This window comes from Hesperophylax consimilis, chromosome 7 (assembly GCF_061612785.1).
Source record: "Hesperophylax consimilis isolate HC1 chromosome 7, BYU_Hcon_1.0, whole genome shotgun sequence".
NCBI lineage: Eukaryota > Metazoa > Arthropoda > Insecta > Trichoptera > Limnephilidae > Hesperophylax > Hesperophylax consimilis.
Window position 1 is genome coordinate 12,208,174 of NC_142842.1, and position 27,239 is coordinate 12,235,412.

Consider the following 27,239-nt stretch of genomic DNA (forward strand, 5'->3'; position numbering starts at 1 on the left):
CCTATTACTTATTGATTTTTGCCATAGAATAAAGAAGAAAAATAAAAATGCCTTTCATGTAAATTTGAAAAGAACCACTGCCACTGACATTTTGGTTCTAGACCATTTAGCACGTGGTCTGTCCCTCTTACCTGAAATTTTAAATCATCACCCTGTTTGAATTTTGTCATCAGTGTGAAACACAGTTTTGTATAGAAATATAGACCAAAATTGGGCTCAAATTATCTTAATTGTAAAATCACCAAACACGCCCACAAGGCGTTTCTTGATTCTATGATTCTTGCCCTTTTTATCACGCGCTGTGTCTCTCTGACGTTGTATATCGCCTTCCATTTTAATTTCAAGATTATGAGTGTAATAGAAATTTAAGCAAAGAATGGTCAGACTTTTGGATCACGAAACCTGCCCATATGGCATTTCTTGTATTCTTCTTCATTCTATGACTGCAGGCAACCGAAAAAGAATCAAATAAATAATATGTAAACGCAAAATGATTAGATTTCAATATAAGACGGAGGAAAAAGATTATCATTATTAATATCTTATGATACGTCATTCAACTGACACCAGCTGTGGATAAAACAAGAATGTTAATAAGTAAACAATGTGCAATTTTTATTATTATTTACCTTGAATCTCTTCCGAACCACTTTGTTAAGTATGCACAGCATATCAGTCATTTATTTAAATCCTGTTTTAAACAAGATTGCAGACCGTTTCCTAATAAACTTTTAGTACATTCAAAATATATCGGAACACGTGTTCCTGCGTTTGTCCCGATTATATACAACGACGAAATGCGAAAATATTATAATTATGAATTAGAATACTGTGTTTTACTGAAAGTTTATTATTTAAATCTGTCAATTCATTCGCCATCTGAATCATATATGCGCGATTTTTGGACTAAAATTTGGAGTATAGAGTATAAAGATATAAAACATAACGAGTCAAGTCCCTGGATAGAAAATGAAGAACTCAATTTTTCAGGCATTGAACAAATGAGTTTTTTCTAATATATCGGTTAAATTGTTAACCAAAATTATTAAAAAATACTCATAATTGGAAAGCCACGGGTTGCGATTGGATACATAATTTTGGGTACAAACGTCTGACTACTTTACATCCTCTTTTGGCAAAAAATCTTTCAAAATGTGTCAGTCTACCTCAACATTTTCTAACAAAGGGCATTACTTATATGTTGCCCAAAAGCGAAAATATTAATAATCTCTCTCAGTACAGACCCATTACATGTTTACCGACAATATACAAAATTTTAACCTCTTGCTTGACAGATTTAATATATACTCATTTAGATGAAAAAAATATTTTCTCTGAACAACAAAAAGGTTGTCGCAGAAAACATATGGGATGTAAAGAACAATTAGTTTTTGATTCTGTAATTCTAAAACAGATTCAAACTCGAAAACGTAATTTACATACTTGCTTTATAGACTACCAAAAGGCTTTCGATAGTGTGCCGCACTCGTGGCTGATCAAAGTATTAAATATGTATAAAATTTAACCCATCGTGGCTGATCAAAGTATTAAATATGTATAAAATTAAACCCATTATTATTAGCTTTTTGGAAAATATTAGTCCTTTTGGAATACCAATTTACTTATCAATTTAAAAGGTAAGAAAATAGTAATACCGGGCATTTCAATTAAAAGAGGGATTTTTCAAGGAGACTCATTGAGTCCTCTTTGGTTTTGCTTAGCATTGAATCCTCTATCTAAAATGTAAATTAAAATCAAGTTTGGAATAAAAGTTAAGGGTAATACAAGGAAGAGTAGTACAATTTCGCATCTATTATTTATGAATGATATAATTTTTTTTCGAATTGAGAACAAAATTTAGAGAAAATGATCGAGGTAGTTAAAAATTTTTCAGATAATATCAAAATGACTTTTGGTTTAGATAAATGTAGAACGATCCATACACAGAAAGGCAAAATTGTAGATGGGGACGAGAGTATATTTAGAAATTCCCAAATTACTAGTATGAAAAGGGATGAGGTTTATAAGTATTTAGGATACCCACAATCAAATAGATTAGACCAAGGCTGCCCAACCCCAGGCCCGCGGGCCACATTGTGGCCCGCGAATGAATTATAAGTGGCCCGCGTGAACCATTTTAAAAAAACCCGCCAATTTGAAAAAGTGTCGCGGGCTCGCGGTAAAACAAACAATGCAGCTTGCGCGCGGTCACCAGTGTTGCCAACGAAGGCGATTTATCGCTATTTAGGCTACTCAGAACGAGAATCAGCGACGAAAAAATCAAACCTCTTGAACTTACTTTTTAAACAAAAATACACGGGTTTTTGATATTTTTTGCGTCCGAAATGGAATCTTGTAGCCACCCCCCCCCCCATGGAATTCGAAAAATTGTTGTGGGGAATCACATATGATGTTTTTAGGTGTGCGGAATCATTTTGATTTTTTTTTTGTGGGGAATTATGTATCATAGAAATTCTCTAACAACCCCCCCCCCATGGAAATAGGAACCGTCAGTATTCAGTGGCCCGCCAGTGATTTTTAAATCGTCAATTTGGCCCAACTGTTAAAAAGATTGGGGAGCCTTGGATTAGACCATACTAGTATTACAAATGATATAAGGATTAAATTTCAAACTAGGATCGGGAAAATTTTAAAATGCAATCTATCTGCTAAAAATTTAGTAAAAGCAATACATATTTGGGCAATACGTATATTAACATACTCATTTGGAATTATTAAATGGCCCAATACAGATTTAGATAACTTGGAAAGATTAATTGAACTACGCTAACAAAGTTTAATTGCCATCATCCAAATTCAGCTATGGAACGAATTAATTTACCTAGAAATTTAGGAGGTAGAGGTATAGTCAAAATAACTTTTTTGAAACATAATCAGGTAGAAATGCTAAGAACTTTTTTTCCATAGGAAAGCTCATAGCTCAGAAATGCACAAAATAATTTGCAAGGCAGATAGAAATATTACACCTTTAAATTTATACGATGAGAAAGCCAACATTTTTATAAATCCCAAGCAGGAATTATTAGATTCCTGGTCAAATAAAATTTTACACGCAAAACACTTCAATTATCTCAACCAAACGTATGTTGACAAATTTTCGTCAAACAAATGTTTGAGTATTGGAGAGTTGAGCGCAGAAATAGAAGGATTTATGCTTGCCGTTCAGGATAGAGTCATTAATAATAAAAATTATAGGAACCATATAATCAAAGATACAAATCAAATTGATGATTTATGTAGAAAATGTTTGGTTTTTCCGGAAACTATAGAACATATTATATCGGGATGTTCTATATTAGCACTGTCCAAGTATACATTTAGGGATTTAGGCACAATCAAGTTTTGAAAATAATTCACCAAAGTTTGGTAATTAAACATAACTTGATTGACTGCCGTAATATAATACCATATTATGAATTCAAACCAAATTCATTTTTAGAAAACGAATTTAAAAAAAATATATTATGATAAAACTATACTAACAGACCGAACGATTAGTCATAATAGATATAGTTTTACATGACAAAATTAAAAAATAACTTATATCATTGATGTCGCTATTCAAAATTCCTGTAATATTCAAAAATCTGTTAATGAACAAAATAAGAAAATACACAGATCTAGCAAATGAGATAAAAAGAATTTGGCATTCTCAAACTATAAAAATATTACCATTTGTTATTTCGGCTACTGGCATTATACCTAGCTCTATCGTTAAAAATTTAGGCGTATTAGATCTATCAAAAAATTTATATATAAAGATGCAAAAGTCGGTCATTTTGAATAAATGTAGGATAACGAAAGATTTTTAAAATATTAATGTTGAGGGATCAGTAGGATTTATAGGCCCTGTTACAAGTTCTACCGAGCCGAACCCTCTGATATGAAAATATCTGGAGTCGGTGAATTATTTTCCCATTTGATATCTGGTGAGTCGACGTGTTGTTGTACGTTTGTTGGCGGTTTCCACAGACATAGGAATTAATAGACGAGAAGATAATGGCGAGGGGTAAAATCAACTGTTGAAGAACGAAGGGAGTGAAGCTGACTGTGATTCGTCAATAAATCAATCTGACAGTAAATAGGCATCTCGCATTATAATATCACCATTTACTTCTTAAAAGTAAAATCTGCTTTTGAATGAATAGACATTTTTACATGGGAGCGCAAATTACTCGCCACGTTATGAACAAATTTGCGAAGTCCAAATTCGGCAAAAAAATTCGGTTCTATTTTCAGAGTCGAATATTTCGTTTAAGTATTTAGTTAAGACACTTTTATAAATGTTCATAATTTACTTCCCAGCAACCAACCAGCTTTGTGTTTCGCGCCCAGACGTTTCTTGATGTGATAGTATATGTTTCTAAAAATGATCTATATTATACGATGTGAATATGCTTAAAATAAAATAAAATAATGCTTATATATGGAATGTAACACGACAATTGGGTTTATTCTCTTTTTCACATCTATTTTTACAAGTTTTCATAGTACAAGTCAACATTTTGCCGTGTTATTTCGTAAAATGAACCGATGATGCCTCGACCATAGTTCGCACAAGAATGATGACGTCACGTTTTCAAATTTCACTTGAGGCCATACGCGAGCACAGCCGGCTCCAATGGAACCGGTATGGGAAGTGGGGATAATACGCTTTTAATCACTTAGGGCAGGTCTACTAATATTCATATGTCTATGGCGGTGTCAAATGGGTTTCAAGGCCAGAGCCAGGGGCATTTAACTCAGCTTTCTTCGTGATAAAAATACAATGTCAGTATAGTGTTAGCGAGTTACAAACATATATTCAACCTACCTACGTTAGTTGAAGTAAGTGAATTGACAGTTTTTAGGTTATTCCGACGTTTCAGTTTTTTGTTAAAAAATGCTTCATACTTGGCATATGTCTTCCTCCACAACGTATAAATGTTATTTATTATATCGACCAACTTATTCTTGTTATTGATTAGTGTTATCCTGTTTTATCTTATTGTTTTGGTGAAATGAAATATTTTTGAACATATGTAACCATGAGTTCAAAATAGGCGAAAAGTGTCGGAATTCATCGTCGTTCTGTAGGACAATCATGTTTTGCAAATTTATTATCAGTTTTGGTTTTTTCTTCTCAGATTAACAAGTTTCACTGACAAAGTTTCATCTTCAGGAAATAAACTGTAAAAGTTCATTTTCTTAGTCAGATGAACCTTGCCATCAGAATCATTCTTCAAGGACATTTTTATTTTTAAAATAGTTTTTTGGGCTAAATAATGAACTGCTCAGTGCAATTATATTGTCTATGGTTGCACCTTTTTTTAACCGTACGTCAAGTACTGCTGGTATATTTGTGGTTAAGTACTGTATAAAATTTTTGGATACAAAAAGCCCGAAGATATTGATCTAGAGCAGGGGTTCCCAACCCCGTGCCCGCGGTTACCATGGCGCCCGCGGAACGATTTGTATGTGCCCGCCACTATTCGACAGTTAAATATTTTTTTCATAGACATTAATGCGAATAAAATAATAAAATGTGAATTATTTTTATTTATTCGTTAGAGTTTTAATTTTTTTGAGTGCCTAGGTTTGAAGGTACACCCACCCTGTCCCACCTCGGTATAGGTGACTTATGGTCACCCCTTCGGAGCTCTCGCATGAATCTAATTTTTTTTAATAAAAGGCTCTACAATTTATATAAATGAAGCTAGGCCTTTAAAGTCCCCGCATACGGTGTTATGAAGCGGTATGCAAGCGCTTACAAGTACTAAACTAAGGACAACACAGAAAAATAAACAACAAAACAATCAAGATTAAGTGTCAGGCAGATAGTTGGTGGAGGGGACCCACACTCCAGTACCTGTAAACACATAAAAGTAAAGTAAACAATAGAGTGAAGGGGGAGTTTCGCCGAACCACGACTGGCAGTCCTGTTGAGAAATTGGTGGTGGTTGGGGCGACTGGTGCAGGTCAGGACTTCCACACCCCTTAGCCGACCACCCGGTGGTGCCCTGAAGATAAGTATTGGAAAAAGAGGGATAAAACCCTAAAGAACCTAGGGGGAAGAAGCGCCAGGAGGTCGGAGGCAGGGTGGAGGTTACCCCAGCCCGCACAGTCACCCCTCTGACCACCAACGCTCATCAGGGGTGGCGCAGGTGACTGGCGGAGTACCCCGGTAAGAAAGAATAATAAGAAGCTCCAGTCGTGCATGCGGGGACGAGGCCCGTTATCCAACCCCTAATGGGGAAAATAAACAAAACAAAACAGACAACGGAGTTCAGTTCTCGTCTGTAAACTCGTTGCTGTTACTAAAAAAAAAAAAAAAAGAAAACCGGAAAAATACATGTAAAAAGAAGAGAAAATAAGAGGAAAAATGAAAAACAATAATCAATCCAAAAAGTGCCACATAAGGGCAACGGTAAATAAGTAAAAACAAAAGTAAAGGTGTAGAAATAAGATCTGCATGGTCTGTAAAGAGGACAGTAAGTATTGAATAAGATAACAAAGTAAAGTAAGAGAGATAATTAGTAAACACAGATATATAAGAGTGCTTACAGTGTCTGTAAAAAGAAAAACAATGTGTTAACCTTAGACAGGGAAAAAGAAACATATGAAAAGAAAACAGAAAATAAGAATTAAAAAGTACAAGACAAGTTAATTAAAAAAAAACAAAATATAAACGAATGGAAATCATCTGCAACAGCTGGTACAGTAAAAAAAAAGAAATAAGATAAGAATAATAAAATAAGAAAAACAGAATAGCATATACAATAATGAAAGAGTTGTAAAAGAATAAGTGCCATAGTGCCTAGGTTTATTAAATACGTTCGTATGTTTGCAATATTGTATGTATGAGTAGTTACTTTGCTGACATGCTTGTCGCAACTTGTCTAGCGGTGAGCCAGACTGCACTCTTCACGCTAGCCTGGAACGGGTAGTTCTATTTGCACATTACTCCTTGTACACGCAGAACGAACGCTAAAAACTGAGCCGATGAACGACAAAGGCACCAAAACATATGACTCTGACAGCTCTGTCTATCAGTGAAAGCAATAAACATAGCCTCGACAGCCAAACTGACAGTAGTCACGTGCTCGTACCGTCCCGATTGCTCCGGCGATCATTGGCTCACTTCGGGTTTTCGGCGGGTACAAGGAGTGATGTGCAAATAGCATTCTCCGCCTGGAACTGCGATGTTGTCATTGTGATTGCGATTGCTTCCCCTTTCGCGTCGCGACAGTTAGCTAGGAGACATCTTCGTCTGACGAAACACGAAGTAGGAGTTTTGATATTCCTTCTGAAACTTTTTAACGGGCTAAATGCGAGATGCGTAATCTATACCTTCCCCCCGAGACAAAAAAAACGCTGCCTCTGTCTCCCGCTGAACTCCGACCGATTAAGGCTAAGGACTCACGAAGCGATTTTTACCCGCGCCCGCCGCGGTTGCGGGCCCGCAGCCTTTGTATAATGCAGATATTTATGTAAAAAATTAAAGCACATTTCACGACGCGTTTTACGCCCGCGGCGTGTGCGATTGTTTGCGGGGCCCGCTGCATCCGCGGTTATCTTGTACCGGCGGGCGCGGGCGCGGTCCCGCAGCCGCGGCGGGTTGCTCTCGCGCGCTCTGCGATCGGTTGGCGGGCGAGTTAGTGGAACTCAACTGATCGTATAACTGCCCGTCTTGCAACCGCCCGTCTTGCGATAATCAACCGCCAAGATTGCGGGCGATAACCGCAACCGCGGCGGCTGCGTCACCGCAAAAAAGAGCGGTCTCGTGAGTTTTGAAAATAAAACTCCACTCCTCCACCGCAGCGGGCGCGGGTAAAAATCGCTCCGTGAGTCCTTAGCCTATATCGATTATCATTCCATCCTCTTGATGTTTCGATTAAAATATTTCGAACAATTAAATGTTTCGATCCTGCCCATCACTAGTAACCATAGAACAGCTCTTCTTAATAAAATTGTCTTTGCTTTCCTATGCGTTTGACGGGTTTCGTTCGATTGGTTTCGTCTGCTTTTTCCGTTTGGGGTCGGCTTTGAAATTTGAATATTTGTTTTGCCAATTAATAATGTCAATTTATTTTAGCAAGTGAGGTCACCGTTTGCCTAGGTGGTTATTAGCAAACTTGTATTTAGCGGCACCTTCAGTATGGACGAAAGCGAGAGCTTGTTTGCAACGATGTTGGAATTCGCAGATGCTCAAAATTCGGCTCAAGATGTTGAGGATTCGGAAAGAAATAGAGAACATCTGTTGAGACTTCAAAGAATATACGATTTTCAAGGTACGCACTCTCTATTGTTTGATTTATTGCTTGTTTTTGTAGAGATTTATCTTTCGCTTAATTATCTTATTATCGGGATCGCTTTATCTGTAATCAGAAATAATCTTAAGATATTATCTATTTTTCATTATAGATCTTTTGAATAAGTGCGATTGAGTCAATATAATCAGATACTGCTGTACAAATACTCCACTACTGTCACGTTTCAAAATGTTGACACATTCACTTAGATCTAATTTTTTGGGTTAGCAGACAATTTTATTGATTTTAGTTTCATTTGGTAAAATCCTTACTATTTCAAAAATATCACAGTGCATCTGATCATAAAGCACACATCAAATGATACAGTATAATCTTGAAAACAATGTTAATTTTTTAATTTTTTCTGTAAAGTGCTGCATTAAAATATGAGTAAGAACTTGTAAATCTAAATTTGCACAGTTCACCGGGTCATGGAAATATGAATCATTCAATTGAGATAAATATGACTGAGTTTCGCCTACGAGGTAATAACCATTGAGGAGTGGATGACCTGTTGTGTAATTTTTTTATTTAATGTGATATCAGTTTGTGTCATTATCTCCGCCATCTATGTAAATTTTCTTTCCCAGAAATCTATGACTTGAAAAAATAAAATTTAAACAATTTAGCTTGTGTCAAAATAAGATTAGTTGTCACCAAATTGGGCAAATGAAGGTCCTACATCATTGAACTTGTTATTAAATTAATGATGTTGTCTTAGAAAGTGTGCAAATTAAATATCTAAAAAATATGCAGGAGGAATAAAAAAAACCATGTCAATAAAATAAATTATTTAGTTTTTCTGTTTTATAATTGAAGTTAAATTCACCAGTACTAGTTCTTACCAGGTGAAAAATCACAGGATGTAGCTTGACTTGCATAGTTCCATTTTTTAAAATGTCCTGCAATGTAATATTGCATTCCCGCCTCATCTGTTCTATGAAATAAAATAGGTGGCATCCCAGCTTAAACCATATATACGCACATCTCTAAATAGTATAAAATAATGTTGCTATCCGCGTCTTGTCTGTTTGTGCGCTTAGTTCTTCTGAACTACTTTACTGATTTTGATAGGGTTTTCATCATCATTTAGAGAATTTCTTCCAGAAGGTTGATAATTTTTTGTAAACAACAGGTTAATAAATATTAAATTATTAAAAATATATATCCTAAGGATATCCCCTAGAATGCCAGGTATACGTCAGCTAGTTTCAAATATAGAATTAATATAATTGTCTACTATAATATATTACAGGGTAGGGTACATAATCGGTCGTCTAGATTTGCAAAGATTCCATCTAGAATATTTTTCTCAACACATCCATCGATTCCAATTTTTTAAAGATGATAAAATAATTGTCTTCTGTAACATACTAAAGGGCTGTCTACATAATCGTTCATCTGGGTTTGAAAAGATTCCATCTATAATATGTTTCATTGATTCCAATTTTTATTCGTACTCGTATATTTTTATGTGCTCACAAAGGAAATTATGTTGTTATAATGGGTAAATTAGTTATGACGCAAAGGCGGGTATTGCTTACAAATTTACGTATGTACAGTAAGTAGATATTTCCATTTCCTGTATAATTTTTTTTGTTAGTTTGGAAAACTGTACCTACTGTTGGTTGTTATCACCATATTGACATTAAACCTTTTGAAATTATTAATCTATTGGTCAGTTTCAAAATTTGAACACCGATGCACCTAACGACATATATTCGAAAATGGCGCAAAAGTGTTACGGCCATAAAATTGAATCAACTAATTAAGCATCTAGCGAAATACAAACAAAAATGTCACGAAATGTGTTTTGGCTATAAAATTAAATCAACTAATTAAAATCAACTCCGTTTTTATTTATGTTTGCTTTGGAGCACTCCATAATATATTTGTTTTTAGAAGATACATTATTTTTAATCGAGCCAACTTATAGGCATTCTGCAACAATTATCCCCAGTTCCTCATTTGTGTCACTAAAAACTCACACTCAATGAACTCTGGCTTTGTAAAATGTGCATATGAAAATTTGTCAAACTTAGATAATTTTTGTATTTTTTGGTAACACTGCACCACCACCAAAACTGTTTTGAATTTGGAGTATAAGTTCAGGCGCACACATGCAACAGTTGTGTTGCTGCATCAAAAACAATTTTGAATTTGTATGGATTTTTTAATATTAACACATTCTTTGCGGGAAACGAGAAAACTCGTCATACGCCTTTTTACAGTAAGACATGGGAGACGACTTTACTCGTTTTGTTGCGCAAAGTGGTAAGGAGCGGGAAACTTGGAAACAAGGGGTTCTAAATGGGTGCGGGGTCATGTTTTTTCTATTGTCGGCGGTACCCGATCTATCTACCTGTCAATGCAATGAGTTTGAAACACAACAAAAAATAAAATCGTGGTCGCGTATGTTCCGCTCACAAACTACGCAGTGAAACGCGGTACATGTGCAAGTTTTGCAATGTGCCCCTGCATAAAGGAAAGTGTTTCGAACGCTATCACACATTGAAGCACTATTAGGTTATAGATTTTTTTATATCTATTGAAAATTTCTAAATAATCTTGTAATTTTGTATGAATAAAGTTATTTCGATTGTGAAATACTGTTTTTTTCTATGATTCCCATGAAAGTAGAATGTTTTTGTTCATAAAAAAAGGAATTACTCATACATTGCTAAGTAAATAAATACAGACATCTTTTTAAAGTAAAACACTGAAAGTTTCAAGTTGATGTTATATTATTTGAATTTGAAATCAAGATTGACTTATTTATATTGATAACTGGCTGAACTCCACTGCGTTGCTCGGGCTTCACAAAGAATTTTTCACAATCAGACTAAGACAGTGACCTTCCTCTTGTTTTGAAGGTCAAGTGTGCAAATTTTCATCAGACTCGGAATAAAACTGTAGATTTGTATACAAATCAAATCCACACCGCCTGCCCGCCCCTCACATATGAATAGATATTGCGTTACCTATTTAAATTTCATCTAAAACTAATACCTATATCTCAATGTGTAGAGATAATAAATAAATATATATTATTTGAATTTAGAATCAAGCATGACTTCTTAATTTGTATTGACGATATTATATTATTTGCATTTCAGCAAAGCAAAAGTCGGACCTAGTAGAGTTGCGCAACTGCATAGAGTACATCAACCGGCACACACACATAATCCAGAGTGCACTGCGCGAGGCGGGCGAGAGCAATGCGGCAGTGCCGATGTGCAGCAGCATTGTCAAGGATATTGTGGCCGTCAAGACCAGCATCCAGGAGAGCATTAATAACGCCCTGGAGATCAAGCAGATTGTCGGAGCCAACTATGAACCCCTCATGGAGAACCTGCTCAGGAAGATGGTAAGATGTTCGGTTATTCTATGCCATATTTATTTATTTGTTTTTATCACTGACATCAGAATAAATAAGGCCTGCCCTAAAGTCAAATTTTTGCACCAGCCGTGTTCGCACATTTCTTGAATAAACTATGTTATAATTCGTATTTACATGAGACGAGGAAAAGAAATGAATGACTCCCCTTCAGAAAAAAACACAGAGGCAAAAGTCGTTGACGGTGAAAATATTTGAAGAATTACCTGAGGAAATAAAATTAGAAGAAATTATAAACAAAGTTAAACATACATTACAAAAATGTGCGATTGATTTAATAATGATTTTTTTTTTTTTTTAATAATATATGTATGAGGATTGTATTAGGATGTAAGTAACTATGTATCTATTAAAAAAAAACACATAAATAAATAAATTTTATGTGGCATCTTGCGTTCATCGTATCATTTTAAGGAATAACACAGCAAATAAGGTTCCTGTGCATTCAAACGATACCCGCTGTAAATATCAAACTCGATCTGAACAACTGTTAGTCTAGCATCGTACCCACCAAGTTATTGACCATCTCAATATACACGGTGACCGGACACTCGTCCAAGTGGGAAAACTAGTGACTTGTATAATTATCATGAATCTTATGTCGTTTTTACTTTTATTGTATTGTAATTCTCTTTTGATTACTATTATGTCTTCTTGCAATTTAGCTTGATATTTCTGTATGGCAGAGTGGAATGCCCCTTTTCTCAGGACGCAGGGATCGCAGGTTCTCACTTTTTGATTTTAGAAATGATACTGCCATTGATCCGTAGAATAAAGAAGAACACAAGATATCCAATGTGGGCGGGATTCGTGATCCAAAAACCTGACCATTCTTTGCTTAAATTTCTAATAGAAAAATTAGTTTTTGTATTTTGTATTCGGTCCATTGAACATTCTAAGTTTCATCAATTTGATTTTCAAAGACACCATCAAACAAAACCAGTTAATAACCGTTGCTAATTGTATTTAAAAGTTTCGCAAAAAACTGCTTTGTCATGCTGAGTTTTCAAGGCTACCGTTACTTAAGTCAATTGACGAGAACTTCAAGATCATGATTTTTGGCCGTCTGAAGTAATACTTGGAATTATGATTCTTTAAAAATTATCGTTACAGTAGAACCGCGTTAATTCGAAATTCAGGAGACCTCATTAACCGAATTTCTAATTAATGATTTCCCATGAATTCATTCTAAATTTTGAGAAGAGTTTTTTCCACTTATATACTTATCAATTTAAACTTTATCGTGGGCAGTGCATTAAGCGTAGCCACTCCCGAATTTCGAGGTCAATTCAGCACCTTTAATTAATTAACTACCTGTATTTGGCTTAAATAATGCGTATCCGTTTGCGTATCATATTCTACCAAATTAGGTACCAGCACCCATAATAGTTGAACCTCCTTAAACATGACGTATGTTTACCTCTCACGTATTCACAATGTCCTCATTACCATTTTATGTTTTGTTTTAGGAAATACAACTAAACAATTGGAGCAGTGCCCTCAATATGGCATCTAGAAGTCTGGTCAACAGCAGAGCTCTGGTTGATAACATTCAAAATCTAATAGGTAAAATTTTATTATTTCACATAAATTTTTCTTCTTCTTTTTAGTTTACAGTTGTTAAACTATGCAAGGATGATACAAATAATATTATTCCATAGTACGTATTCCTATTACAGAGTGTGCTTCATAATTATACACGGTGTCCGGAAACTCGTAGTACAAGCGGGAAACTGGAGAATCTACACCACATGGGGAACCCAAAACAACATAAAGTTTTTTGATTTGAGCATTTTCAAAAAAAAAAAAAAAAAACCAAAAAAAAATATTTTTCGGCTATTTTAGGGTTAAAGTTTTTTCTGGTATTTAGGGTTGAATAACAGATGTTTTAACCCTGCAGAGCAGAAATATTTTATGATTACACCGGGTTAAATGAAGGGTGATTTCAAAATAATGCTTCAAATCCGAGTTTCTTCATTTTTTTACCATCAAATAGTTTTATTTAGTTGGGTACTTTGATCTTCAGTAATAATTTATAAGAATTTGATTAAAAAAAAAAAAAAAAATTAAATTAAAAAAATCAACTTCAAACTCGATTTACTCGATAACTAAAGCTCAAATAAAAAAAAAATATACTACAAAATCGACTCCAAATGTGATGTAGATTCACCAGTTTCCCGCTTGTACTACGAGTTTCCGGACACCCTGTACTTATAATGTAATGTAAATGGTGTTGCTTTATGTTTGGTTTTGTGTTATTGAGTTCTGTAAAAAATGTGTCCTTTTGTTTTGATTCAGGCTGAAACCTTTTATTTGATTTTTTATTTTTGATATATTCAAAAATATTGTTATTGGGTTTATAAAAACAGTTTATTTTTAAATAAGTTCTGCTGTGTAATTATTATTACGCTTGACAGCTGTTTCGCCCTCTGAAGGCATTATCAAACTGTCCTATACTATAACAGTTTGTATAAAGTTTCTATGAACTGTACTATAACAGTTTGATAATGCCTTCAGATGGCGAAACAGCTGTCACGCGTAATAATAATTACACAGCAGAACTTGTTTAAAAATAAACTATTTTTATAAACCCAATAACAATATTATTGAATGTATAAAAAATTAAAAATTAAAATGGAGTTCTACAAATTAAACTTAATAACAATAAAAAAAAACATTTGATTTGATTTTATATGTTGGTGTATTCTCTGCAAATTATTTCAATGCTTGTGGTTATCGCTACATAATATCCACTTCTGGATTGGTGTATATATCTACGGTCCCGAAAAACAATGTCGGATTTTCAAATCTGTAGTTTTACAGTAGAGCTGTTTAACCTCTCAGAAAAGGACTTTTATTTACTTTGTGTTCCTTTGCGAACTATCAAAACGCGAAAATTTTTGTGTTATTCACAAGTTTTGTTAAAAGCTTCATAACTCACGTTTTGGGAAACGTAGCCTCATTCTAAAAAATGTTTTGGAAAGATTATGAAATTCACTATCGTATTGTTTTGTTATATGTAAATATTTGCGTGTCTAAATATACATTTTCTGAAAACGTCAAAAATATGTAAAAATCGCTGACCATTATTTCAAAGCTGTGAAAAATGTACTTTTTTCTGAGTATCATAAAGAAATAACACTTTATATATTGAAGAAATATAATTAAAAACTATTAGTCACCCCAAAATATAAACCGTCCAAACTAAAATATTTTTAATAAATTATTTAAAAACGCAATAAATTATGAACGAACAAGATGACAGATTCAATCGACTCAGATAATGCACCTCTACATTCCATAGATATTCTTGAATGCAAACGCGTAGCGTTATTCATTATCGATACTCTGTTTTTTAAATCATGGCAATCCATACGGATTAGTATACGCTAGTATACACTAGTGATGGAAATAAATCGATTTTTGTAAAATCTCGCGCGTTTACGTGAAAAGACGTACTAATGTCTTGACCGCTATTATCATATTTACGTCTTTTGACGTTCTAATGTTCCGTGTGGTTAATGTTTCGTTTCTGCAGCTTTACTGTTTTTGAATATATATTTCTCAGATAACATTGATATTTGGTCAAATGAAATATATAAACACAGAATCAGATACACAATAAGGAGATTAGCCTCAAGTGCAGATAGTACTAATGGCAACCCCCCTCAAATAAAATATTTTTTCTTAATTTATGTGTGCAAATAATGATGCACCAAGCGATTATGTGTCCCCTCTGAATACGTTCAATTGCCGAAGCAGTCAACTGTAGGGCAGACCCACATTTATTACATTTAACCTCTCAGGCCTCATATTCTGCAGAGCATTTCCATTTAGCATTAAAATCCAAATAAATAGAATATTTCTGAACATATCCAAAAATTAAAAACTGTTTTTGAAAAGTGACCAAATGCGCTTTCAAGTTTTACTATTGGAAATATTAAAATTTTTAATGCAAACGTAAAAAAGTTTTTAAAATGGGTTAGGTTTTAGTTATGTTTAAATTAGTTTTTTTTTATAACTAAAATTACTGGTAGCAAAAAAAAAGAAAAACTTATTAGACAAATGTATTATAAAATTTACTGTCACCTCATTTTTTGTCATTTTGTAGAAATAAAAAATTCACTAAGTTTCATAAATTTTTCTCAATTGAGTTGCGGAGGCCTCAGGTAAGCCACCCAGTGAGGCCAACGTTACTGGATTGTACTATGAAATGTAAAATATTGTACCAAAAATAAATAAAAATAAAACTTTGGGTTTTCATAGAGGTGCACATTTTGATTATTCTGTGGTTAACTTCTGGATTTGAATATGAAGCGTGCTGTTTTCTCTTTCTAACACCATTTAGATCATATTTTCACCATGATAGTAAGGGAGATACAATGTTTTTTTATGAGCTCTATATGAGCTGTTCTCAAAAGTGAATAAATTATATTGAGGGGTTAAATAAATATAATAGTGTAGATATTCAGTAGTTTACACCAGTAAAATCAAAAGATTTTCACATTTCCTTTAATAAATTGAAGTATTCTTATAGAACATGCGAGTATTCCAATATTATCCTTGTTAGAATAAGTTACGACACGATTTTGATCTTAACCACTCAGAACATTAGAACGTCAAAAGACGTAAATATGATAATAGCGGTCAAGAAATTAGAACGTCTTTTCACGTAAACGCGCGAGATTTTACAAAAATCGATTTATTTCCATCACTAGTATACGGATTGCCATGATTTAAAAAACAGAGTATCGATAATGAATAACGCTACGCGTCTGTATTCAAGAATATCTATGGAACGTAGAGGTGCATTATCTAAGCCGATTGGATCTGTCATCTTGTTCGTTCATAATTTATTTATTAAAAATATTTTAGTTTGGACGGTTAATATTTTGAGGTGACTAATAGTTTTTAATTATATTTCTTCAATATATAAAGTGTTATTTCTTTATGATACTCAGAAAAAAGTACATTTTTCACGGCTTTGAAATAATGGTCAGCGATTTTTACATATTTTTGACGTTTTCATAAAATGTATATTTAGAAACGCAAATATTTACGTATAACAACACAATACGATAGTGGATTTCATTATCTTTCCAAAACATTTTTTAGAATGAGGCTACGTTTCCCAAAACGTGAGTTATGAAGCTTTTAGCAAAACTCGTTAATAACACAAACATTTTCACGTTTTGACAGTTCTCAAAGGAACACACAGTAAATAAAAGTCTTTGTCTGAGAGGTTAATGCTTCGAAAAATGTACGAAAAACAAAATCAACAATAAAACTTTAGGTTCCATTTTTGATTTTTATGAATGGCTCTCTGAAGGCTAAAAAAAATTTTTCTGGTTAAAGCTGTTCTCGTTTGGAATAAGCTTATTTGTTAAGTAAAAAAATAATGCTAACGCTTCACGCTTTGATGATTTCAAATATGTGTAGGTATTAAGGTTCAAACAGATTCCAGTTTATATCATCCTGTGTTCTAAAGATTAGCTACGCTTATGATATTTGTCGTTACTTAGGTTAAAGTTAATTTTCAAGTTCTATGAAACAGCTGGCACATGACTTGAATAGAACTTTCACAGAATTTGAAAATTAACTTTAAAATTTAATGAATTGTTCAAATTCTGTGGAACAAACTAGCTCTAAGGACGGGTTGTTTCGGAGAATTTGAACAATTCTTCAAATTTCAAAGTTAATTTTCAGGTTCTGTGAAAGATTTTTTCAAGTTCTGTTTTTATATTAGTTCTCTCAAGCAACTACCCTGTGCTGATATAATAACAAAACTTGAATAGGACTTTCACAGAACCCGGAAATCAACATTGAAATTTGATCAATTGTTCAAATCCTCCGAAACAACCCGTCCTTAGTATTATATATCTAATGAAGATCTATAATTTGTGTTGATAGACGCCAATAATATTCTTAGAGATTTTATGCATTTTTGCCCTTACTTTCCTAGAACTTTATACAATTTATACAACAAGGGCAGAAGATGGACACTGTAATGCTGTCCGAAACGTTGGCTAAAGGAGGTGGTATTGCAACACGGCATAATACCCCAAAAATAATTCACTGTACATAATACTTTTGGCCATGAAAATCTCCAATCGATTTCTGACCTGTTTAAACATTGAAAATACCAAGTTCACTCATGCATCAAATTCAATGTACATAGATACAATATGTTTAAAAAAATTATTTGGCAATTAGTTTTTTTTTTTTTACATTTTGAACATCCTGGTTATTGCTGTTCTCTGACACTGTCAATCATATGATACTACATTAGAGGATGTGATTTAAACATAATGATTTCTGCTGTGATGCTTATCAATACATAGTTATATAATGATTATTCGATTTACTGTATGGATACCATTCATATTTTATTTTTTAATTTATGTACGAACATATTTATTTACATCCAATCGAAAAATTGCCAAAACTAGAAAGAAGAACAAATTATTGATTAATTTATGTATTTTATAAAACGTTTCAGGCTCACATTTTTTTCTATCTTTTTTCAGTTGGTCAGCAACAAATGTGTTCTGAGGTGACGGCCAGCGACCTCTTCCTATGTCTAGATGCCGATAGCACTCCGCAGGATGTTCCTCAGCATGACACCATCGGCAGCGAGCACTTCAACGACTCCCACAAGTGCAGCACTCCCATTGCGGCCAAGGACAATTGAAGCGCATTAGTTTGAGATTGAACATTAATTAGGCTGCCAGGGATTGATTGATATAGTCAAGATATGTGAAGCATTCAGAATGCAAATAAAAAAATAAAAATCATTGAATCTTAGTACTAGAAAATTACAACTGCTGGTTCGGTATTCTGTATGGAATTAAAAAAAAATGTTACAGATTATTTAACCTTTTGAACGCGTTAATTTGCTCCGTTTTATCTATACCCGTACGCGGTACATATTTTCAAATACCTATGCGCGCAATTAAATGTCAAATTATAGCATTCTGGCATGATTTATTGGACTATATAGACAGAACAGATTATTCTCCACAATATGAAAACAAATCCTCGTGTGTCAACACGCTTAGATGTTTATAAAAACAAAAACATAAAATTTCAAACAAAGAAGTACCGTATCTTTTGAATGTGGTCCCGCCATTCACTCGGCGTGTGTGTACTTAGGCCACTGCGTTGATAGACACAAGTGGGACACCATGATCACTTATCATTTTTAGTTATGAAAAGTTGTGAATGACATACTAGTACTAACGCCATCCGTTGACAAAAATGTAAACTAAAGGACTAAAAGGCGCACTTGATTATCGATCTTTTTTTATAAAATACAATTTAATTTTTAAGAAATTCTTGTAGATGTCAGCATCGTGATAGTTCTACGAATGTCCAAGTGAGCAAGAAATACATTTATGACGAAAGAGCGCTGTAATATCGGCCGTCAAAGTTTCCGTATCAACTGTTGATACAGCCGCGTGTGAGTATAGACTTTTTGCCGTAACAGTTGATACGGCCGCGTGCAAAGAGTTAAAGTCAAAATACCTTTGTGTCTAATTTAATATCGAGAAGTGTACCGAGACTGACATGTATTGATTATGCATGTTTGTGTTAACCGTTTTGGCCTTGGCTGTTTTTCTATTGAAGAATCTCAATACTAAAGAAAAATGTTTCAGAAATAGATTTATTTGGAGGAAAAAGACTTTCTTCATTTTCCAATGTTTCTTATGTTATTGTCTTTTATCATGACGCATCATATTTGCACTGACGGATTAGCATTCTGAGGTCCGCCGATAGATCAATGTTCTGAGGCTAAGAGGATTAAAGACAAAAAATAACCATAATATATTTCAACTATACAAAATGCCAATTTTTATAACATCAGAGTATTACTGTTGATATACTCGAAAATAAAATCTGCTTATGAATTACTAGTACTTTTTGAATGGCGCGCAAATTGCTGGCTGCGCAAAAACTTGATTGCAAATACCAAATCGGGTAAACAATAGTTCACGCTTGTTTCCAAAATTTAATATTTTGTTTTACTATTTAGTAGAAATGAGAATTTTGACACTTTTACAAATGTGTTATAATTAATCCACCTCGATCAATTTTAGCGTCGCTAAGCCAGACCGTTAGTTTAAAAACAAACATCTAGATTCTGCGCTGAAAAGTCCCACAATGGACTGCGCTGCAAACCTTTGCCTTAATTTGTGAACTTTATTTTTCTGCGCAGGGTCTGGTTATTTCAATATGCGCTCTTCGGTGCTCAATGTACACCTGATGTTGTAGTTTATATATTGGGTATCCTATATATACATTCTCAGTCTCGCAATATTCTGTTTGCGTACATATTAGTGTTTAGGGTGGGGGTATCACATAATAGTATCTTAGGATATCTCTGCTGTGTCAATCTATCCCTGGCTATAACCATATCATATTACTTAAAGGATGTATGTCTACCTGTCACTGTGAGTTATACGATGTGTTGTAGGTCCTGTCTCGCTTGCTGTCAGTTCTATGTCGGCAAATGTTTACCGGGTGTTTCAGATAGTGTCGCTAACGCTTGATATTTAGGGCAAGGTATTGCTTTGCATATGTTTATTCGCTATGCTCTTTCCCAACTCTCTTTTTATGGTCAAAGGTACGTCATTTTATAAAGAATGTTATTTTTTGTGATAACATTCTACAGGAATATCTCTATAAACTTTATTTTAACCGAGAGATCATAATAGATATTTTATTACACTCTTACTGTTGGCGAATATAAAATCATGCTCTTTTAATCTTATCTTTACGGCTGTCGCATACATGATCCATCAGCGGCTTGCCCGCATGCGGATACTTTGTGTCAAATCGTGCCGCTTGCTTTGAAAAGGCAAGCGTTGTAAAGGTTAATAAATGTACACCGAGTTCAACTATAAATTTAACCAAATGTTCTTAGGAAAGGTTTTTGTTTTTGAACTGTTCCATCTATTATATCATATTTAATGAATAAATTATGTGCTACAACACAAGAGTTCCAACTTCCGGAGCCATCGGAACTTTGACAACCTTAAAGAGGCCAACAAAAAAAACTGCCAAATAATCGTCTATTATGAGATCTCTCGAAAGAACCAGTAGATTCAATTTTAAATCATTCCGTAATGTTTCTTCGACTTGGGTTCAATTATTTCGATTAACAAAGATTTTACAAAATGTTCTTATTGACAATTTTGTGCATTTGTGTGACACTTGAGGCCTTATACGTGTTGTTTATTTACGATTAAGGTTTATGTCATCGTTATTCTCTTTCTCGAAACCAATCTTTAAATTTATCTGATTTAATTTATATATATATACATATATATGTATTTGTCTTTAAGACAACCGAGTGTTATGGTTTTGTTCTGCTCAATACTTAAGATTTGTTTGTCTTGTTATGTAGGAAATTAGCTTGTTATTCGAAGGAACTTCTGACAATATGTTGTTATGTAGATGTTTCATTGTATTTTGATTCCTCAAGTTTAATTGACGCAAGTAAAGATATTAAACATAGAAACGTAGAGAGCGTCTTCATTACACAAATTATACTCGTTATGTTTGAAGTAATGTATTCACTAATACTATATTTACATTATTTCTTTGTAATGTAGTGATTTATAAACAGAAGTAGTGGAAATAGTAATTGATACAATAAGACATATGATTAAAGTTTACAAATTTATCAGTAGCAGAAGGTAGTTCGTTAAACAGTATCTTTGTCTTAGAAAGCAACCACAAGGTGGTTTGAATTTACAAACGGTCATTTATTAAGAATCACAAATTTTATTTCTTAATCAATGTTTGTCTCATAAGTTCAGACGCTTTAATGAAATATTTATATATAGGTTTTTGTGATCTAGTTTCATAAATAACATTTCAATTATTGATGTTTGTCTATGTACCATAATTTATACTTTGGATTGGAACTCTAAAGGTATTCATGATGTTTTAATTAACCATTGTTTTTAGTCACACATTTAACAATTATACAATCATTGTCATTATTAAGTAGATCATCAAGGTTTAGGGCAAACGTTTTAATTTGTAGTCACGTACTCATTACAGTCATTACACATATATTACGTATTACATCAATGAGTGTTGTATGAAATGCAATGTGTTCAAGTATTTTATATGATTAATATTTATCTAAGCTTAGCTCTAAGTACAAATTTTTGACTAATTACTCTGTAACCCCTACTGCCTACAAGAAGCGTATTCACTGCCAAAACTTGTGATTACATAATATTATAATATACAAACATGATGTGTAATGTATTTTAAGGAACTCAACGAAGATTGTGACTGAGTCATCACAATGATAATATCACAATTGTTGCCTCTTTGAGTGTCGGTGTTTTATTTTTTATAATGTGCAAGTTTTTACAAACTTGTCGACTCTTCTATCACATCCCTGCACATTCCATAATTCTCATTCGATGTGATCACATCTCCTCTTTCGGTCTTAACCCCATTGGTCACTAGCCGTAACATATGTGATGCGTGAATCATCCGTGATAAGATACGCCACATATTTATGCAATTGTTAGCAGCAGCGGCTGGTGTCTTTTCATCCTAGAAGGATTGAAAAAAATCATCTTTATGTCACTGTAGCCAATAGTGGCTAACAGATGACGGTTATATTTCTAATATCATTGGATCCTTCTTGATTGGGAAAGATAAATAAAGGTAGCCCGCAGATAAGATTGTCTGACAACCTTAAGAGAACTGTCCGCTTTAGAGCTGCCAAGAATTGTGTCCAGAATTGGAAGCGAGAAGACTTTTGAAGAAGAAACTGTAGATTATCTGTCTACAAACAAACAAGTCACCAGCTGCTCCTGAACAATAGGGTCAAGTAATAGTGCTGTCATCCAATGAGTTTCTGGTAAATCCTTTTTTTAATTTCCAGATGCCTCTTGTTAAATGTCTATATAAACAATCTTTCGCTTGCCAGCAATATGTACAATGTATTTGACGGTATGTATGCCATTAGCTGTGTGGTTGAAAATATAAATTTTGTTGAAAACACTTTACGGAAATTGGATGACACCACTGTGTATGCCTTTGTACTGAAGTACATTGGGAATGGGAAACGGTTAAGATAAGCTCGCTAGATATTTTGATGGAACCATATATGATTATTTTGTTATCATCCGGGGGCTACCTGAAAAGCAGAAGAGATTGTTTTGGTCCAAATCATAACCCACATTCTCGTGAAATCTTTTTGTAATTATTTTTTTACCAAACTATAAGACTGATAATAACACACAGATTAATCTGCATTTATTTAAAATGAATCATTGGATCGCAACTCTATGTATGTATGTATGTATAGTAGTATTCATTGTGTGCGGTAATTTGTAATTTTGGGTACCTGTGCTTCGCCTTCCCTGCATTGTGTTGAAATTTCTAAATTGGTTGGATGTGACGTGGTTAAACCACTGGCATTCAGTTTGTTGGAATAAAACAATAAATTTATTTATAGCTTTATATTTCTGTCATATAAAATTTATACTATGTATGTTAGAGAAGTATTTGTACACAATGTTGTTGGTTAAGAAAAATAAATTCTATGGATTATATATTTATCTTTTATTGTACTTCTAAAAGTAAATACTGCTTTTTGACCTAGATCGTTTAGGAAAGGCACAATGACAACGCTGCTTCTATTCTACACATGTTATTACTTGTTCCAATCTATCGATTGTTTTAGCCGTGAGTTATGCAAGTACTATTTCATTAGATGGAATGTTCCAACCTGGAGGATATCCGGGTCGAAGCAAGAGTTGTAGCATAAATTGGTTAATACTGATTCACTAGGTCCAGAGTAGACTAAACGTACAAATGATTACACTCTACTGGTAAATACTTATTTATATGGTACCATTATCTATAACACTCCTTGTTGCAAAACATCTGCAATGTGTTTATTTGTAAAACTTAACAATATCATAAGAATATCCTTAAACGTAATTTGAAATTGTATGAAAATATTTACAATGATGGATGATGGAAGGTCTGTTGGCACGTAAAGAATTCATAATGTACAAGAGAACTATTGCGACGTAGGAAAATAAATACACTTTTAATACTAGGTTAAATGTTGTGAGTTGCGGAAGGAATGGATGAGTTGACAGGGGGATGAATGGGGGCGCTGGTCTTCACCAGCTCCATGTACTGGAAGGGGACGTGCAGCGTGGTGCTGTTGTGCTCCACCACTAGGTGGCCCCGCCTGGGTGAGGCTCCCACCACAAGCACCGCGTCCCCCTTGTGCAGGATCAGCTCGTGGCTGCCCTCCGCCAGCTCTGGGAAGTTCATCTTCATCATCCTTGTCTGGGGGTATCCCAGCTTCAGACTTCCCGCCACAGTATAGGGACGGCTTGGAGGTACTGGGGGTGGACGTTCCTATGGAAAAGCAACAGTTGTAGTAATGCAACACTTTCTTTATGATGAACCATCTAAGTTAGTTGGTAATATTATATTAAATTTGTTCTTACCAAATCTAGTCCAAATAAGTTACAAGTTTGCTGTATCATCTTTGTGTCACATTTGTCAGTGGGATCTGGGGGAGGTGTCCCAGCTATGGGCTGTGGCCGAGGTCTCATCCCAGCCGTGGCTGTATTCCTGCCCATTGTGGATGTGGCTCCTGTGGGTACATTATTGTTCACATTTGATGCTCTGGTGTTAATCTGACCTCGTCTCAAGGTTGTGAATCTCTTTCTCAGACGCCACCCCCTCCAGGATGACTGGATGGTTGTCGCTGATCTTTGTCTTGTATCTGTTCTCATCTTTTCTAACTGCTGTCTTATTCCTTCACTCAAAAAGATGTGCCTCTTGCCTAGAGCATAATTTGTCGATACTACGGTCTCTTCCTGCTTGGAGCTTACTGCGTGTTGCAATATCAAGAGACAGTCTTCCGTAGCTTTTTCCTCAATTCTCCGAAGTTGATTGAATGGCGCCAATAGCCGGTAGCGAGCATTGAAGGCTTTGAATCTCATTCTGTGAGGATAACCACCCGCCATTAGGTTGACAGTTTCCAGAACTTGCAAAGAGCGAATTTGTCTCATTGCCGTCGCCCTATCAAATTTCATGGGTGTCTCTGTCTGGTTGCTGCGTATGCACCTGACGAAGTGCGGGCGGGCGTGAACCAGTGTCCTGAGAAGGTTATCAAGTCTCGTATGGAAATCTTGTGTCAGCGTTGAGACAGGTTCATCTCCATTCAATAAATCCGTGTGCGATGTTGGTGAAATTCTGAAACTCACCCCTCGGGGAACTGTTTCACAGGAATACAATGCTTTTAGTTCACTGCCAAATAGGTGTGTCGCAAAACCAAAGTTACAGCAATGTTTGTAGAATATAGCCACCAAGTCATCAGGGACAACGTCCTTATTAGTATCTAAGAAATCTGAAGCATCATACACAACTTTCCCTGCAAAATGTTGAATTCCGAATAGACGTGGTTCCAAGGGTTTAGGCTCAAACAATCTCGTATTAGCTTTGTGCTGTACCTTCATCTTGGCAATGTAAGATTCTGCTGTTCCTCTGACGGAGCACTCTACATCTAGCATACTGAGAAGTCCGGTCCTGAGGGAAGAGATGAGGTCTATGCAAGGGACATTGTCCACATAATCCACTTCCAGATCACACTGTATACCTTCCTCTCTACAAGATTCAATGCTAGATTTGAAAATATGAGTATTATAGAAGTGCTGCATTGTTTCAGCGCAAAGATTGATGCACAAGTGTTCCAACTGACTCGGTTTAGGATCTTCAAAGCCAAACATGTCTAAAATGCCTATGAAGCCGTCAGTCGCATGCCTTACAGCGTTATTGAGGGCAGTCATAGACTTGGAGCCTGCATTTCCTCCTACGGTGGAAGCGTGTTGGCTAGCAGCTTCTCCCTGGTTGTGAACACTCTCATTGGAGTCAGAACTTAAAGTCCCCAGTGTCGATCCCAATCGCTTGAGACTGTTGGCCCTGCGCACTATTGTAGCCACAGTTCTGCAGTACAAAGCTTTCGCCAGGGAATCTCTGGTCATGTTTGACATGTTTGCATCGCATACTGATTTGATCAATTGTCCTCTGGCGTTGTGTGTTCTGGAAGTTAACCCTCTAAATAGAGAAGGTCCGGGAACGCCCAGTAAGTTAGCTACAGCATTCAGTTCAGATTCTCCCTTGATGTCAACTTCCAGCCCGTGTCCATCGACAAACTGAATATTGCCAAGAAGAAGAACAGCTGCGAGAACTCGAACAACATCTAAGAATGGTATGCCTAGCACTCCTAGACAAGCTTTCCATGCTTGGAATCTGAAAGAAGAAAAGTCAGTCAGTGATGGATGAAAATATCAAGTGATAAAACAAAACATCAAGCTATTGATATGTATACCTTGCGCTATCTTCTTGCTCATTTTGTCTAGTATCTCCTTGCTGCAGGTAGCGTAGGTTCTGTGGACTGTATCCTTCCAGATTTAGCTTGGTCCTGTCTTCGTGAGACAGTCCAGCCAGCATCTGGTAGAAGATGTGGTAGTTCTTCTCATTGGGCAGGGGCTTGATGACCCGAGTCTGGTCCAAGAAATAGCAGTGGATCTTCGTTCGGTACAATGCTCCGTCAGTCACTTGCACTTCAATGAATTGGCCCTGGAATTTGAAGTCATCTGAATTAGCATTGTAAAGAGTGGTACGATAGCATTACAATCTGTTAGTTATGGCAAGTGTTCAGTGTACCATATTATATAGATTGGAGACCATGATGGTAGTATCAATGATATTTGTGTTACCTAGCTCTTTTTATGGATATTTGTTTGGTAGCTAATTTTGTCACAATGATTTTAGAGGGAGTCCATGTTTAAATCATGAAATGCAAGGACCAGAAAATTATTATAGGAAATATACTAACAATTCTGCTGGACTCTGAGTTGGAGGCGGTCTTGGCTGAGCCGAGAGACCTCAGCACTGTGAAGGCAGCAGCCAGGTGCTTGAAGGCATCTGTCTCTGGTCCGCCACCTGCCACGTCAAACAGCTGACGGAGGAGCAGCATAGATGCGTACGTCTTGCCGGATCCACTTGTTCCTGAAATCAAATAAACATTGTTGAAAGAGAAAACTCTTGGAATTTATACATGAAAATTTCGTGTGCTTTCCTCAGCGTCAGGCGTTACCCATGTCATTGCAGGTTATGTTGTATTACCTGACAGGATGATAGCCTGGGGGTAGCCAGTGTCCGCCTGTTGCCTGACAGCCTCGTGCACCAGCCTGGCGAGCTGCGGCCGCGGGGTCCCTCCACGCGCATTCCGCAGTGTCAGGGCGTTGCCCATGTCATTGTATGGGTTTATGGATATGAGGATTGGACCCACATTTGTCTGGAACAAAAAAGGTTATTTATTTATTACCCATGACAAAACGATGTACACCTAAAATAAAATATTACGTAAAAGTGGTGGACGGCATAATTTTTTTTTACACATCTGCCCTGATGATGGACACTGCAATGCTGTCTGAAACGTTGGCTAAAGAAGGAGGTAGCGCAAC

The 27,239-nt window shown here is 35.3% G+C and overlaps 2 protein-coding genes across 2 annotated transcripts in view; one reads left to right on the forward strand and one right to left on the reverse strand.

Moving 5' to 3' along the window:
- Window positions 1-8,000: 8,000 nt before the first annotated feature.
- Window positions 8,001-23,294, forward strand: LOC149422314 (uncharacterized). Its single transcript, XM_089633219.1, has 4 exons — window positions 8,001-8,291; window positions 11,429-11,679; window positions 13,179-13,275; window positions 18,237-23,294. The coding sequence occupies exons 1-4, from the start codon at window positions 8,159-8,161 to the stop codon at window positions 18,398-18,400; spliced, it is 645 nt and encodes a 214-aa protein (XP_089489345.1). The 5' UTR covers window positions 8,001-8,158; the 3' UTR covers window positions 18,401-23,294.
- Window positions 23,295-23,431: 137 nt separating this feature from the next.
- dachs (unconventional myosin-IXb-like dachs) overlaps window positions 23,432-27,239 on the reverse strand; it is a 92,985-nt gene continuing 89,177 nt past the window's right edge. Inside the window, exons 5-9 of the mRNA XM_089633217.1 lie at window positions 26,899-27,070; window positions 26,609-26,781; window positions 26,099-26,349; window positions 24,210-26,019; window positions 23,432-24,117 (exon numbers count right to left, since the gene is read on the reverse strand). Of these exons, the coding sequence (XP_089489343.1) occupies window positions 23,809-24,117; window positions 24,210-26,019; window positions 26,099-26,349; window positions 26,609-26,781; window positions 26,899-27,070 (2,715 nt within the window). The 3' untranslated portion in view covers window positions 23,432-23,808. The remainder of the gene's footprint in view (window positions 24,118-24,209; window positions 26,020-26,098; window positions 26,350-26,608; window positions 26,782-26,898; window positions 27,071-27,239) is intronic.

Coding starts and splice junctions, on each gene's coding strand:
- LOC149422314 (XM_089633219.1), top strand. CDS start 8,159: ATGGACGAAAGCGAGAGCTTGTTTGCAACGATGTTGGAATTCGCAGAT. Junction 11,680..13,178: donor AGAACCTGCTCAGGAAGATG/GTAAGATGTTCG, acceptor GTTTTGTTTTAG/GAAATACAACTAAACAATTG. Junction 13,276..18,236: donor TAACATTCAAAATCTAATAG/GTAAAATTTTAT, acceptor ATCTTTTTTCAG/TTGGTCAGCAACAAATGTGT.